The following is a 14,039-nucleotide window of genomic DNA, read 5'->3' as shown; positions in this document are numbered from 1 at the left end:
GTAGTTCATAAGTTGCCAATTGATCCTGCTTTCCCTCCTATCAAGTAAAATTTAAGGAAGATTAAAACTGACATAAGCGTAAAAATCAAAGAGGAAATTATGAAGTAACTTGAGGCTAAAGTCATTCGAGTGGCCCAATATCCTACTTGGTTAGCAAATACTGTCCCTATTCCAAAGAAGGATGGAAAAATTTAGATGTGTGTTGATTATCGTGATCTAAATAAAGTAAGTCTGAAAGATGATTTTCCACTTCCCAACATTCATATTTTGTTGGATAATTGTGCCAAACATGATCTTGCGTCTTTTGTAGATTCTTATGCAGGGTATAACCAGATCATTATGGATCCATAAGATGCAAAAAAGACATCATTTATCACATCATAGGGGAAATATTTTTATCGAGTTATGCTATTCCTACTAAAGAATGCTAGGGAAACTTACATGAGGACAATGACCACAATGTTTCATGACATGATGCACAAAGAGATTGAAGTTTATGTGGACGACGTGATCATTAAATCAAGAGAGCAGTCTGACCATATCAAGGATCTAAAGAAATTCTTTAAAAGGCTTCGAAGGTATGATCTCAAACTTAACCCAGCAAAATATGTATTTGAAGTCCTGTCAGGAAAACTCTTGGGATTTATAGTCAGTCGATGTGGCATTGAGTTAGATCCTTCAAAAATAAAAGCTATTCAAGATTTGCCTCCACCAAAGAACAAAATGGAAGTGATGAGCTTACTTGGAAAGTTGAATTATATCAGTTGATTCATTGCCCAACTCACGATGATCTTTGAGTCAATTTTCAAGTTGTTAAAGAAGAATGCTAAAGTTGAATGGACTGAAGAATGTCAAGAGGAATTTGACATAACTAAGAGGTACTTGTCGAATCCGCCTATTTTGATTCCTCCAGAGCCAGGTAGACCCTTGATATTGTATATGTCTATGTTAGACAATTCTTTTAGTTGTGTATTGGGTCAACATTATGTCACAGGCAGAAAAGAATAGGCCATCTACTACCTTAGCAAAAAGTTTACCACTTATGAGGCTGAGTATACTCTTCTTGAAAAGACATATTGCGCCTTAACTAGGGTAGCACAAAAGTTGAAGCATTACTTGTCATTTTACACTACTTACCTCATTTCACATATGGATCCCTTAAAGTATATTTTTCAGAAGCCTATGCCCGCAGGCAGACTAGCAAAATGACAGATGCTACTCATAGAGTTTGATATTGTCTATGTGACTCAAACTGCAAGAAAAGATCAAGCCTTAGCGGAGCATTTGGCTGAAAATCCTATCGATGAGGAATATGAGCCATTAAAGACTTACTTTTTGGATTAAGAGATATTATGTGTTGATGAGGTTATTTCTGATGACTGCCATTCAGGTTTGAAGATGTTCTTTAATGGAGCTACTAATGTAAAAGGAGTAGGGATAGGGGTAGTCCTTATTTATGAATCAGAACAATACTGTCCTATAACAGAGCAACTTCGATTCTATTGTACAAATAATATAGCAAAACATGAAGCAGGCATTTTGGGTTTGATACTAGCCATCGGCATGGGAATCCAAGAACTGTTGGTGTTAGGAGATTCACATTTGTTAGTCCACTAAATCAAAGGAGATTGGGACACTCGTGATTCAAAATTCCTACCATATCGAGATTGTTTGTATAATCCTTGTCAAAGATTTGTATCAATAAAGTTCAAGCATATTCCCAGAGCTCATAATGAGATTGTTGATGCTTTGGCAACCTTATATTCGATGCTCCAACATCCCGACTAGACTCATATTGACCCTGTGCATATACAGATCCTTGATCAACATGCATATTGCAATGTGGTTGAGGAAGAACCTGATGAAGATCCTTGGTTCCATGATATCAAAGAATATATTCAGACTGGAAAATATCCCATATACACTGATGGTAACCAAAAAAGAACCATTCGATGTCTGGCTAGCATATTTTTCCTAAGTGGGCGAATCTTGTGTAAGAGGACTTCAGATTTGGGAATTTCAGGTTTATAGATGCTAAAAAAGTTTCAAAAATCATAACTGAAGTACATTCGTGGATTTTTGGACCGCACGTAAGCAGGTATATTTTGGCAAAGAAAATACTTTAAACAGGTTATTATTGGTTAACCATGGAGCAAGATTCCATCCGTTTCGTTCGCAAATATTATGAATACCAGGTACATGGGGACTTGATACATTTCTCTCCATCTGAGTTGCATACAATGACTGCTTTATGGCTTTTTGTGGCTTTGGGAATAGACATAATTAGACCAATTGAACCGAAGGCCTCGAATGGACATAGGTTCATCTTTGTAACTATTAATTATTTTACAAAGTGGGAAGAAGCAATGATTTTCAAGTTAATGACTAAGAAAGCAGTGGTTGACTTTGTTCACTCCAACATAATTTGTCGGCTTGGCATTCCAAAGATAATTGTCATGGATAATGCTGCAAATCTCAACAGTTATTTGATGTATGAAGCATGTCAGCAATTTAAGATTATGCATCGAAATTCAACTCCTTATCGCCTGAAGGCGAACGGTGCTGTAGAAGCTTCCAACAAGAACCTAAAGAAAATACTTCGCAAGATGGTGCAGGGTTCCCAACAATGGCATGAAAAGTCACTTTTTGCTTTGTTGGGTAATCATACTACAGTTCAGACTTCAATTGGTGCAACTCCTTACTCGTTGGTGTACGAAACTGAAGCAGTTATACCTGCAGAAATTAAGATTCAATCTCTTCAAGTTGTTGTAAAGGCCGAAAATGATTATGATAAGTGGGTCAAAACCCGATTGGAGAAATTGAGTTTGATTGATGAGAAAAAGCTGGCGTCGGTATGTCATGGCCAACTATACTATTTGAGAATGGCTCAAGCCTATAATAGAAAGGTTCGCCCCAGACAATTTGAAGCCGGTCAGTTAGTACTAATACACATCTTTCCCCATCAGATTGAAGCCAAAAGCAAATTTTCTCCTAATTGGCAAGGACCATTTATGGTGAAGAAGGTGTTACCTAATGGTGCATTATATTTGACTGATGTAGAAGGCAAAATAGAAGAAATATCGGTCAATGCTGATGCATTTAAGAGATATTATGTATGATATTTATGTACAATTATGTTATGTATGTTTTGTACTTTTATTTTAAAAGATTGAAATGATGAAGGCATTTTGTTCAGCTATCCGAATAATATATCAACATTTGCTTATCCCCTTTGAGATTTTATCTTTCTTCCGTACCCCTCTTTTGGAACCAATTAGAGTTAAAAGTTTCAACCAAAAAAAAAGGATGTTGGTGAAAAAAAAAAAGCAAAAAAAAGAAAAAAATAATAATAATCAAAATCAAGCAAAATAATGACTCTCATGAACTATGTTTGACCAGATTCTTGCTATGACAGGATACGTAAGCAGCCCTACTATAGGGTTCGATCCAACCAAAAGAAAATTTACGTTACCCAGGATGAAATAAAACTGGAGCAAAAGTTTATTTTCTTAAAAAGTCGATTCCAAAAGTTGTATGCTTCACCCAATGTTATGTAAATTTTTTAGCCTCATGCCGCCCTTTCTTTCTAACCCTTTCCAAAATCCAAGTTACAGTCAAAGAAAGACCTTCATATCAGTCTTTGAGAATGTCAAGGCTAAACATGTTATGGGTGCATGATATTTCATATTTTGGATGTTATTTTTCTTTAAATATAAAAAATGAAAAAAGAATAAAAATGAAAATGAGAGAGTCTAATTGGTGAAAACCCCCTTGGACACCATAAGGTGACTGTGAGTTATGAGAATATTGAAATGAGAGAGTCTTATCGGTGAAAACCCCAAAGGGCACCATAAGGCGATAGTGAGTTGAGAAAGAAATGAAAATAAGATAGGCTCATTGACAAAAACCCATTAAGGTGCCAATAGGCTCATTGACAAAAACCCATTAAGGTGCCACTAGCCAAAGGAGGGTTGTTATCCAGAAGCAACAAGTTCAAGATTGGCTTAATTTAAAGTTCAATAAGTGGACAAAAGTTGATAATGATTGGTGCAATTAGATCAGGTTATTTAATTCAAAATGCATATCCTAATCACCAGAATCGGTTTCTACATTCAGATAAGGTTTTATTTTTATTTTGAAACGAGACGCCTATTGTCTTTTCCTTTTTCTTTTTGTTTTATTTCAATTTTTGAGTGTTTGTATCCTTGTCGTCAAACGAAATTTATTGTCATCTTTTATGTATTTTTGAGTCAAATTCTCATCAAGTCGAGTAAGAAAAGGACTCCAAACTTGCTACCAACTTCTTCAATGGTACAAAACGAGACAAAAGGTCGACGCACAAAGACAACGTTTCAAAGTAAAATAAAGTACTCAAAATGATTATGATATGACAATTTTTGACTCGCGAAAAGATAAAATATGTATTGAAAGCTAAACCTAGAAACATCATACAAGATAAATATGCTTTAAGTTGAGAATCTCAGTAGTTAGAATTTGGGATCGGAATAATGACAAGTCAACAAATATTTATCAACGATTTGAAAATGAGTTGAGCATGGCAAGTGCAAGAGCAGTCACTTCAAAATTCAAATACCACAAACCAACCACCACATGTTTTAAAACGCACAATTTTTCTTTGTTTGAAATAGAGATGGGATATTCTTTTTCACATTAAAGTTTTCAGATGAAGGATGGAATTTCACACTTCTGTTAATGCAAGAAGCATGGTTACAGCACACGATGCTGGATCTTGATTAGGGTAAATTTTATTCTTTACGAGATGTAATTACTAAAGATATTTCAGACTTTGATTTATCCATTCACTTTATTTTTCAAAAAAAAAAAATTAAGATCTGGTTACACACTTAAATTTTCTCACTACACACTGGGCCAAAAAAATGTGTATGTAAAGAATGGGAATTAATTTTTATGCACAGGACCCTCCTGGAGAATGGAAATTTATTTTAATATTAAACACCCTCCTGAAGAATGAGAATTTATTTTTTGCTCAGGATACTCCTGAAGAATGGGAATTTACTTTATGCTCAGGACCCTCCTAAAGAATGGAAATTTATTTTTATGCTCAGGACCCTCCTGAATAATGAGACAAGACCATCCTGAAGAATGAGAATTTATTTTTATGCTCAGAACCCTCCTGAAGAATGAGACAGGACCCTCCTAGAGAATGAGACAGGACACTCCTGAATAATGGAAATTTATTTTTATGCTCAGGACCCTCCTGAATAATTGGACAGGACCCTCCTGAAGAATGAAAAATTATTTTTATGCTCAGGACCCTCTTGAAGAATCCCTCCTGAAGAATGGAAATTTACTTTTTGCTCAGTACCCTCCTGAAGAATGGGACAAGACCCTCATAAAGAATGGAAATTTATTTTTATGCTCAGGACCCTCCTGAAGAATTAAACAGGACCCTCCCGAAGATGGGAATTTATTTTATGCCCAGGACCCTCCTAGAGAATGGGATGTTATTTTTCTGTTTCACCTTTTATTTTGAGTTTAGGAACATATTTCAAAAATCAGAAATAGCAAGTCAGGAGACCGCCTGAAGAACAAGGTGAAGAAAAAGTAATTCTAGGAGCCCTCCTGAAGAACAAGGTGAAGAAAACTAAGTCCAGGAGCCCGCCTAAAAAACAGGGTGAAGAAAAAGCAAGTCGAGGAGCCCGCCTGAAAAACAGTGTAAAAGGAAAAGTCCAAGAGCCCGCCTGAAGAATAGGCTAAGCGAAAATCAAGTCCAGGAGTCCACTTGAAGAACATGGTAAAAGAAAAAGTAAGTCCAGGAGCCCGTCTGAAGAACAGGGTAAAGGAAAAGGAAGTCCAGGAGCCCTCCTGAAGAACATGGTAAAAGAAAAAGTAAGTCTAGGAGCCCGTCTGAAGAATAGGGTAAAGGAAAAGCAAGTCTAGGAGCCCGCCTGAAGAACAGAGTAGTGGAAAAGTAAGTGAAGGAGTAGCCTGAAGAACAGGGTGAAGGAAAAGTAAGTCCAGGAGCCCGCCTGAAGAATAGGGTAAACATTGTCAGGAGAAGTAATTACAAGCTAGGAGACCGCTTGAAGAACAGGGTGAAGAAGTAACAAGTCAGGAGCCCACCTGAAGAACAGGGTGAAGAAGGAAAAAAGTAATCCAGGAGCCCGCCCGAAGAATACGGTGAATTTTTAAGTTCAAGTCACGAAGATTCAAATCAAGATTCTAGAGAAATTGTATCTTACATTTGTATTTTTCATCTTTGATTTTTATTACTCATTTGGATGTAAAAGGTAGAAGTCGTTAACGAAAAACTCGATGGAATTTCACTCGACATCTAAATCATTCTCTCATCATGTTACCTTTGAACTACTCATGACCTGATTCCCTTATAACCCGGGATAGGTAGGAGGTCCAAAATCAGGACTCGGTCATATTTTTTTTTTAATTTTAATTTTATTTTATCCTTACCTTTCAAAATAATTGAAGGGTCAAAAATCATAACTTGTCAACTTCTTTGTATGAAAACTCTTCTAGATTCCACACAAAGAGGGGCAAAAATATAGACACGTGATTTTTTATCCTCCCCAAATTTTAATTCATTTATCTATATTAAATATTTGTATCGATCAGATATTATTTTAAATCTTACTTTATTTTTAGTAAATTTTTCATTCAAAAATGAATAAATAAATAAAGTTAATTTTGAGATATTTTATTTTTATTTTCAATACAAGAATTAAAAAAATATGTATTTTTGTTTTCTAAATTTTAATAAATTAGTAGTTTTAGTACTATTTTATTTATTTTAGCTATTCATAAATATTTTTTTAAAAATTTTAAAAATAATTATTTATTATTATTATTCTATTACTTTATTTATTTATTTAATTTATTATTATTATCTTCTTAAAATAATAACAATAATAATAATTCAAATTTTAAAATCCCACCTATCAGATAGTAATTGTTCCCCTTAAAAATCTTGTATTTAAGGATTTTCCACGACCACATCTACAGAATTCTAGGTACTATTCTCACCATCTACACTGACTGCATCAAAAAATAGAGAAAACTAGAGAGGAAAAAAGAAGAAAACAAGTGAAGTAAAAAAAATAAAAAGAAAATAAAGAGGAGAAAACGTCAGAATTCGAGTTTCAAAGTTTCGCTTGAGGATTTCGGTGACAACTTCATATTTCTTTTCAATTTAACACATACTTTATTTTATTTTGATCCTATATAATTTATTGCATAAACTTTATTATGAATAAAAAATATGAATAAAGTTGTTTAAGTAATTTTCATATACTATGCATAACGTGTTGTTGATTTATTAGGTGAGTGTATATGTTATTATGGGTTACATATTAAATCACTGAGTGTTTATGTATATGCTGCTGAGTTAAATTCGGAATAGAAAGAAATAGCAGAGAAAAGAAAAATAGACATTGTTACAATTTCACACTCACATACACTGTACACACCATTTACACACATCTACACATTCATACAATTCACACACCATCACAGTTCGCTCACATAATTTCATAATATATCATACATTTTACACTCACCAAAAACTGCATACACACACCTGTATATACAAAAATAGATAGTGAAAAAATCAGACAGTAATAATAACGGAGTAGAAATTTGATTAAAAAGGGTAAAAATGAAGAATGGAGGGAGACAAAAAATTCAGAGAGAAAGGAGTTTTGTTTAGATTTAATTCATCAAAATCGTCATCTCCTCCGATGACAAAATGGTCGGAAGCCTACTGGAAATACCATATTTTTCAGAAATTGGCAAACCATCAAAGAAAATTGTCGCTAGCGCTGCTAGCAAATTCCTCCGGTGACCACCCAATCGCCGGTGCCAACCTTCTCCCCTCCTTTTTCCCCAAACACCAGTGACCACCAACCACCAGATCTGACGTACCGACCTCCCCTTACCTTTTCCCATCCAGATCCACAAAACCGGCGAACCCATCGCCGCCGTTGTCCCCTTCTTCTTCTCCCTTTCTCGCCGGCGAACCTCACGACCAAACTGCCGCCGCCCTTCTCTCTTTTATTTTTCCTTTTTCTCTCCTCTATCACGCTATAGAATCCAGATCTGACCGGATTTTGGGTTGTTCGATGCTGTTTCGGTGGGACACTATCTAAAAAATCACTAAAATCACTTTTTTATTTTGTTTATAATACTTACTGAAAATACTTTTCGTATGGAATTTCTATTTATGTTCAATTAGATTTTAAAATTTTCAAATAAAAGTTAACTTAAAAGATGTAAACAATACTTTTATGATTTATATTTATTTTTAACTAGATTTTAGAGTTTTCTTTTATTATCAGAGTTAACTTAAAGAAAATTAAATTTTAGGGAGAATTTTAAATTTAGCATAATATAGGTAGATTTTTGTATTTTATTTATTTTATTATTATATTAATAGATCTTAATAATTATTTATTGATTTAATTAATTATGTTAAATGAATTTTTCTTTAATTTATTATAAAAATTTAGGTATATTCTAGACACGTTTTAAAATATTCATCTCAATTAAGAATGTGGCATACACATATTTTCTAAGATATTTTAAATTCAAGGATGCAATAATGCACCTTGACAAATAGCTTCTAAAATTAATTTTCACCAATTTATTTAATTTAAAAGATATTGATAGACATTTTTGGTATAGTTAAAAATGAACAAATTTGGGTCTTAACATAATTTATCAAAATAGTTTAAGTCAAGTATAAGTCAATAAAAGTGATCGTGCTAGAACCACGGGACTCGGGGGTATCTCATACCTTCCCCTCGGTCAACAGGATTCCTTACTCGATCTTCTACTTTTGCAGACCAAATAAAAGAGTCGTTTTCTTTTGATTAGGGATTCAAAAAGGTGACTTGGAACACTATAACTCAATTCCAAGTGGCAACTTTAAAAATAAATTAATCCCTATTTAAAATCATCACTTTAATTGAAAAAACCCTTCGACCTTCGAACCTTCGAGAAAAAAGGGGGTGTGACAGTTGAACACTTGAGAATGAAATTGGGGGAGTGGATTGAAAATCTAGAAAAAGTGAATATTGATTATTTTTTATGTATTGATGATGTTGAACGTGATAGAATCATGATATGTTTAAATTGGTAGGCAAACAGTAGGTTGGGTAAGCACAGTTTAGGACTCGTGGTTTGTTGAATGTTTGAAACTTTATTGAATGGTTTGGTTTTATTGCATTTGGAAAATGTATCATTTAGCCGGGGAATACCCCAAGGTCATTTGTATTCATTCACCGAAGAATGTCCTGAAGTATTATATATGTGAAGGAGGTTCGTGATCAAGGTCCGAGGCACCGGGTGGAGCATAGTTTAGGATTAGTGTAGGTTTACATTTCAGTAACTTTTTATTTTGGGTATGTAATAAATTGGACTGAACATTATTTTTTGGATTTGCTTTGTTTGGTTTGTTTGTTTGTTTGTTGTTGTGTGTTTATGTGGTTTATTTACTTTATAGTGCCATACTTGTCGATATACTCTTCAGAGCGATCGTGGTCGAACCACGAGATCGAGGGGTGCCTAACACCTTTTTCTCAGTCAACAGAATTCCTTAGCCGGAATCTCTGTTCGCGGATTAGTTTAAAAGAGTCAAAATTATTTTTTGAAAAAGGATTTCCAAAGGTGACTTGGCACACCAGATTTATGCCAAGTGGCGACTCTGAGTTCAAATGAAAAAGAATCCTTTTCGAAACAAATTGTTTTATTTTTGTCACTTAATAATAAAAACCTTTTTGAAACTTAAAAATTTATCTTTTGATTAAAAAAAGGGTGTGACAGCTCTGGCGACTCTGCTGGGGATATTTTCAAAATTCGAGCTTATTTTTGAGTTGTATCGACTTAGTTTGACACTATAGGTGTATAGATATTTTATTTGTGTTATTGTTTTATCATTGTTGGATGCCTACATACTCTTTGTTTACATTTTTTTTATGTGTTGCCGTTTTATATCTGGCATGATTTGCATAAATCGAGTCATTTCTTTTGCAACAAATACCAGAGTATAGGTCAAGTACACGAACTCTAGTTGAGTCACCTTTATTTTGGGATAGGGAGCCATCGGACGTATGGAGTGGGTGGAAAGCTCTCGCAGCCACTATCGACCATACACTCCCCCAAACAGCCTTGTTAGTGAACCTCAGCCCAGGTCAGTCTTTAGATCACCCTTATCTGCATCATATTGAAACCTAGGGACCCACTTGATCCTTTGTAGGAGACCCACCCCTAATGCATCCCTAAGTGCTAATTATTGCATATCTGAGGATAACATGGTCATTTGTCGGACTGATTTGAGGAAAGCATGTGGTAGAATTAAAAGAAAGTGTGTAGGTAAGGAAAAGTTCAAAAAATAAAGAAAAAAAGTGTGTCAAAAAAGAGTTTCGTAGTGTTTTAGAGTTCTTTATGGTTTTTGTTCTTCACAATTCAAAAAATTTAAAAAGATTTTTACCTATTACACTCAATTCTCAAAATACAAAAACATCAAAAAGATTTTTCTTTTGTTCCTTTAGCATGCATTTCATAATTCAAAAATTTTTACAAGAATTTTTTTTAATAGGAACTTTTTATAAAAGAACAATTCAAAGAAAACATGGTAGAAGTTTTGTACATTTCATATAATGAAAATACCCAAAAGATTTTTTTTTCATGGTTGTTGCTGTCAGTTTTATGTAAAGTGTCAAATTCAAAACTCAAAAAGATTTTATTGATATTTTTTATCGTTTGTCTTTGGCCGTGTCTCTCAAGTCAAGATTTTGTTTGTCATTTAATCCTAAATTGTCCAATCTGGACGAACTACGCACACCTGATTCTCCTCTTTCGGGGATGAGGTACGTAGGCAGCCCTTCTAGGATTCGGTGATCTTATTTAAAACATTCAAAAATATTTTCTTCACTCTTCATTTTGAGTAGGTGTCATATACATATTTAAAAGAAAACTACAAAAAGATTTTCCTTTAATAGTTTCAGTTTCATTTTCATATTAAATTCACAATCAAAAATCCAAAAAGATTTTTCTTTGGTAATCATAGGTTTGATTTTGTACAGGGAGTTTAAAACTGAAAAATTCAAAAAATATTTTCGTCAATTGTTTTGACAATTTGTTATTTTCTTTTCTTCTCAAAGTTTCAAAAAATAAGAAAAAGAAAGAGAGTTTAATTGGTCATGTGTGATAAGACTTTACAAACTATGCACACCTAATTCTCCTCTTTTGGGAGTGAGATATGTACACTCCCTTCTTGGGTTTGGTGATATTTTCCAAAGAAAATGAAAGAAAAAGGTTTTGAGAAAGTGTTGAACTCTAACACATTTGTTATTTCTTATTCAGTTAGTTTAAGGTGGTTGGTTTGTGGTATTCTGACAGTTCCTCCACATCACTCCAAATCCAAGGAAGGGTTACTTGTGTTTAACAAGGATATAGAGAGTGACATCATGGATCAAACAAAGAGTCAGGAAAATGAGAGTTTAAAGAAAGAGATTAGGAGACTAAGGAAACACATGACAAAAATGTATCGAGCTTGGGCCAGTGGGTTGCCCCCTTCTCCATTTACCGATATTGATCCTACAAATACCTTGAGTTTTTCATCAAAATTGCGAAGTCAGTTTCCTGCTGTTATTGATGCACTGCAACATGACTTATAATTCATTCCAAGCCAAAAGTATCTCAATACTTTCACCACTCTTTCTCTAGATCCTCAGCATAATCCTACTACATTCACAACACTATATATCGTTTATGATTTTGTTGCTCAATCCTTTGCTGGGACATCCACATTGGCTAGCTGTCTATCGGTTGTGCTTTCCCATGCTGCTAGTTGACTCATGTTCAATACTCTTGGTGATATTGTTATACTCTTGAGCCTACTTTTAAGTTAATTGAACCACCAAAATTTCTTAACAAGTAGCCTAGCGTTCTTGAATAGCAAGAGAAAATGGTTGAAAAAATGAATAGTGCATAAAATGCTATGAAAAATTTCCTAGGACTGATGGGTAAAGAAGATGTTTCATATAAAAACCAGAACATGTCTTTTAGTGTTAACCTTCCTCTAATCCTTGAGATATCAAAATTTGAGGAGCAAGATGGACATGAGGAATCTGTGAAACATTTGGGACAATATTGTAATCAATTAAAGAAAATTGGAGGGAAGAAGAATAAGGAAGATGCAGCTGCTATTATAGTTGGAAAACGAGTGAGTCCAAGAATACCACGTCGTCGTTATCCTTAGTCTCAAGCCCAAGTTCATTGCCAATCTCCATATAATCACTCTCAAAATCCATTATACTCTTATCTCCCCACCTCCATATCTAGTACACTGCGCGCAACCATATCTTCAACTCCCTTCTTACTCACAATGGCACGCACCAATGTCTCAAATTCACCCTCCAACTCCACAAACATATCAAAGCCCTTCTAGGTACGAGCTTCGATCCAAGTCAAATAATGAGAAGAGGCAGAAGCCTAGAGATAGTTTCACACTAATTGGAGAATCGTATGCCAGTCTATTCGAGAGATTAGTAAAATGGGCCATGATCACTCCACTTCTTGGGCACACTCTTAATCCGCATTCAAGAAATTTTGATCCTAATGTATGATGTGCGTATCATTATGATGCTCAGGGTTATAGTATTAAAGATTATCGAGATTTGAAAAGAGAAATTAAGAAGATAATTCAAGATAAATTGATTGTGGTGCAAAACATTGAAAGTGGTGAAAGCTCTAGTCATGATGATATGCAAATCAGTGGCTATGATGTCAAGCTCAGTAATTGGGAAGTCACTCCTCTCCTTACCAGGAAGAGTTGTTGGTAGTTTATTTTATTTTTCTTTCTGTTTTCCAAATTATCTCAGGGTTGTAGTTCGGAATCTATCTTGTTTTGTTTCTTTGTCGTTTATGTTTAAACCTTTCTATCTTTTATTTTAACTAAATGAAGTATCCCTTTACCTTGGTGTTTTAAATATGTGTTGTTTATTTGTTTTGTTTACACAGTATATTTTATGTTGATTCTAGTGATATGACATGCTAGCAGAATTTTTAGCCAGATCTTAAAATCTAGTTTAATCATGAAACATTGAGTCAGAGGATTAATGTTAGAAAAAGAGAGTACCTGAGAAAATAGATAGAGTGTTGAGGCATTTGGTGGTCAAGTTGAAGCCTTCTTTAAAAATCAAGGCAATTATTTTAAGAATCATAAGAATAACTTGGTCATCAATTGAAGAACATTTCTCAATTAGGTCAAATAGTGAATGCGCGATCCTATGTCAAAAGGAATTAAAAAAAAATCAGCACCACGAAGTCATGAGTCTTTCAGCATAAGGAATGTACAACAAAAATGGAATGGTATATTGAACAAAGTGCAAGAGTAGTGATGCACAAATTCAGTTAAAGTTAGTTCTGTAAAAATATCACAAATGATCTCCATCTTTCACTTTCAAATTACATGATATGTACTTGCATTTTCAAGGATTAATATTACAGAGGCATTTCATTCAGCTATCTAATCATTGTGTCATTCTTTGTGAACCCTGTTTGAGCTTTAGTTCTATTTTCTTTCATACCCCTCTTGTGGAATCAAGATAAGAGTCAGGAAAGTTCATAAGAAAAGTGTCAAGCAAAAGAATAGAATCAGAAAAAATATGTCAAAAAGAAAGAAAAAGAAGAGTGTCAAGAAAAATAAAGCCAGAAAAAGGTCCAAAATAAAGAGTCAGAAAAAAAGGGAGAAAAAATCATAATCAAGCAAAAGAACGAGTTGTCAGAACTACACATGACCTAATTTTCCTCTCTCGGGGGTGAGATACGTAGGTTGCCCTACTCTGGGCTAGGTCCGACCAAATAAACAATTTAGCGTTACCCAGTCAAAAGAAATTGAGGCATGAGTTAATTTTTGTTGTTTGAGTCAATTCCAAAAGTTGTAAGTCCCACCCCACTTCAAGTGTCGTTTGAGCTTCATGCCGTCCTTTCTTTCTAACCTTATCCAAAAGCCAAGTTACAACCAAAGAAAGACTTTTAGA

General features: G+C 34.2%; 1 protein-coding gene across 1 annotated transcript; it reads left to right on the top strand.

Annotated features, from left to right (window-relative positions):
- The first annotated feature begins 2,147 nt into the window (after positions 1-2,147).
- On the top strand, positions 2,148-3,119 carry LOC107874065. The gene has a single exon (XM_016720954.2). The coding sequence runs from the start codon at positions 2,148-2,150 to the stop codon at positions 3,117-3,119; it is 972 nt and encodes a 323-aa protein (XP_016576440.2).
- The last annotated feature ends 10,920 nt before the right edge of the window (positions 3,120-14,039 follow it).

This window comes from Capsicum annuum, chromosome 6, assembly GCF_002878395.1.
Source record: "Capsicum annuum cultivar UCD-10X-F1 chromosome 6, UCD10Xv1.1, whole genome shotgun sequence".
In the NCBI taxonomy this organism is placed as follows: domain Eukaryota; kingdom Viridiplantae; phylum Streptophyta; class Magnoliopsida; order Solanales; family Solanaceae; genus Capsicum; species Capsicum annuum.
Note: the sequence above shows the minus strand (reverse complement) of the source record. Positions and strands in the feature narration are given on the sequence as shown.

Bases quoted from the DNA above. Each gene is read 5' to 3' on its own strand.
- LOC107874065 (XM_016720954.2), top strand. From the start codon at position 2,148: ATGGAGCAAGATTCCATCCGTTTCGTTCGCAAATATTATGAATACCAG.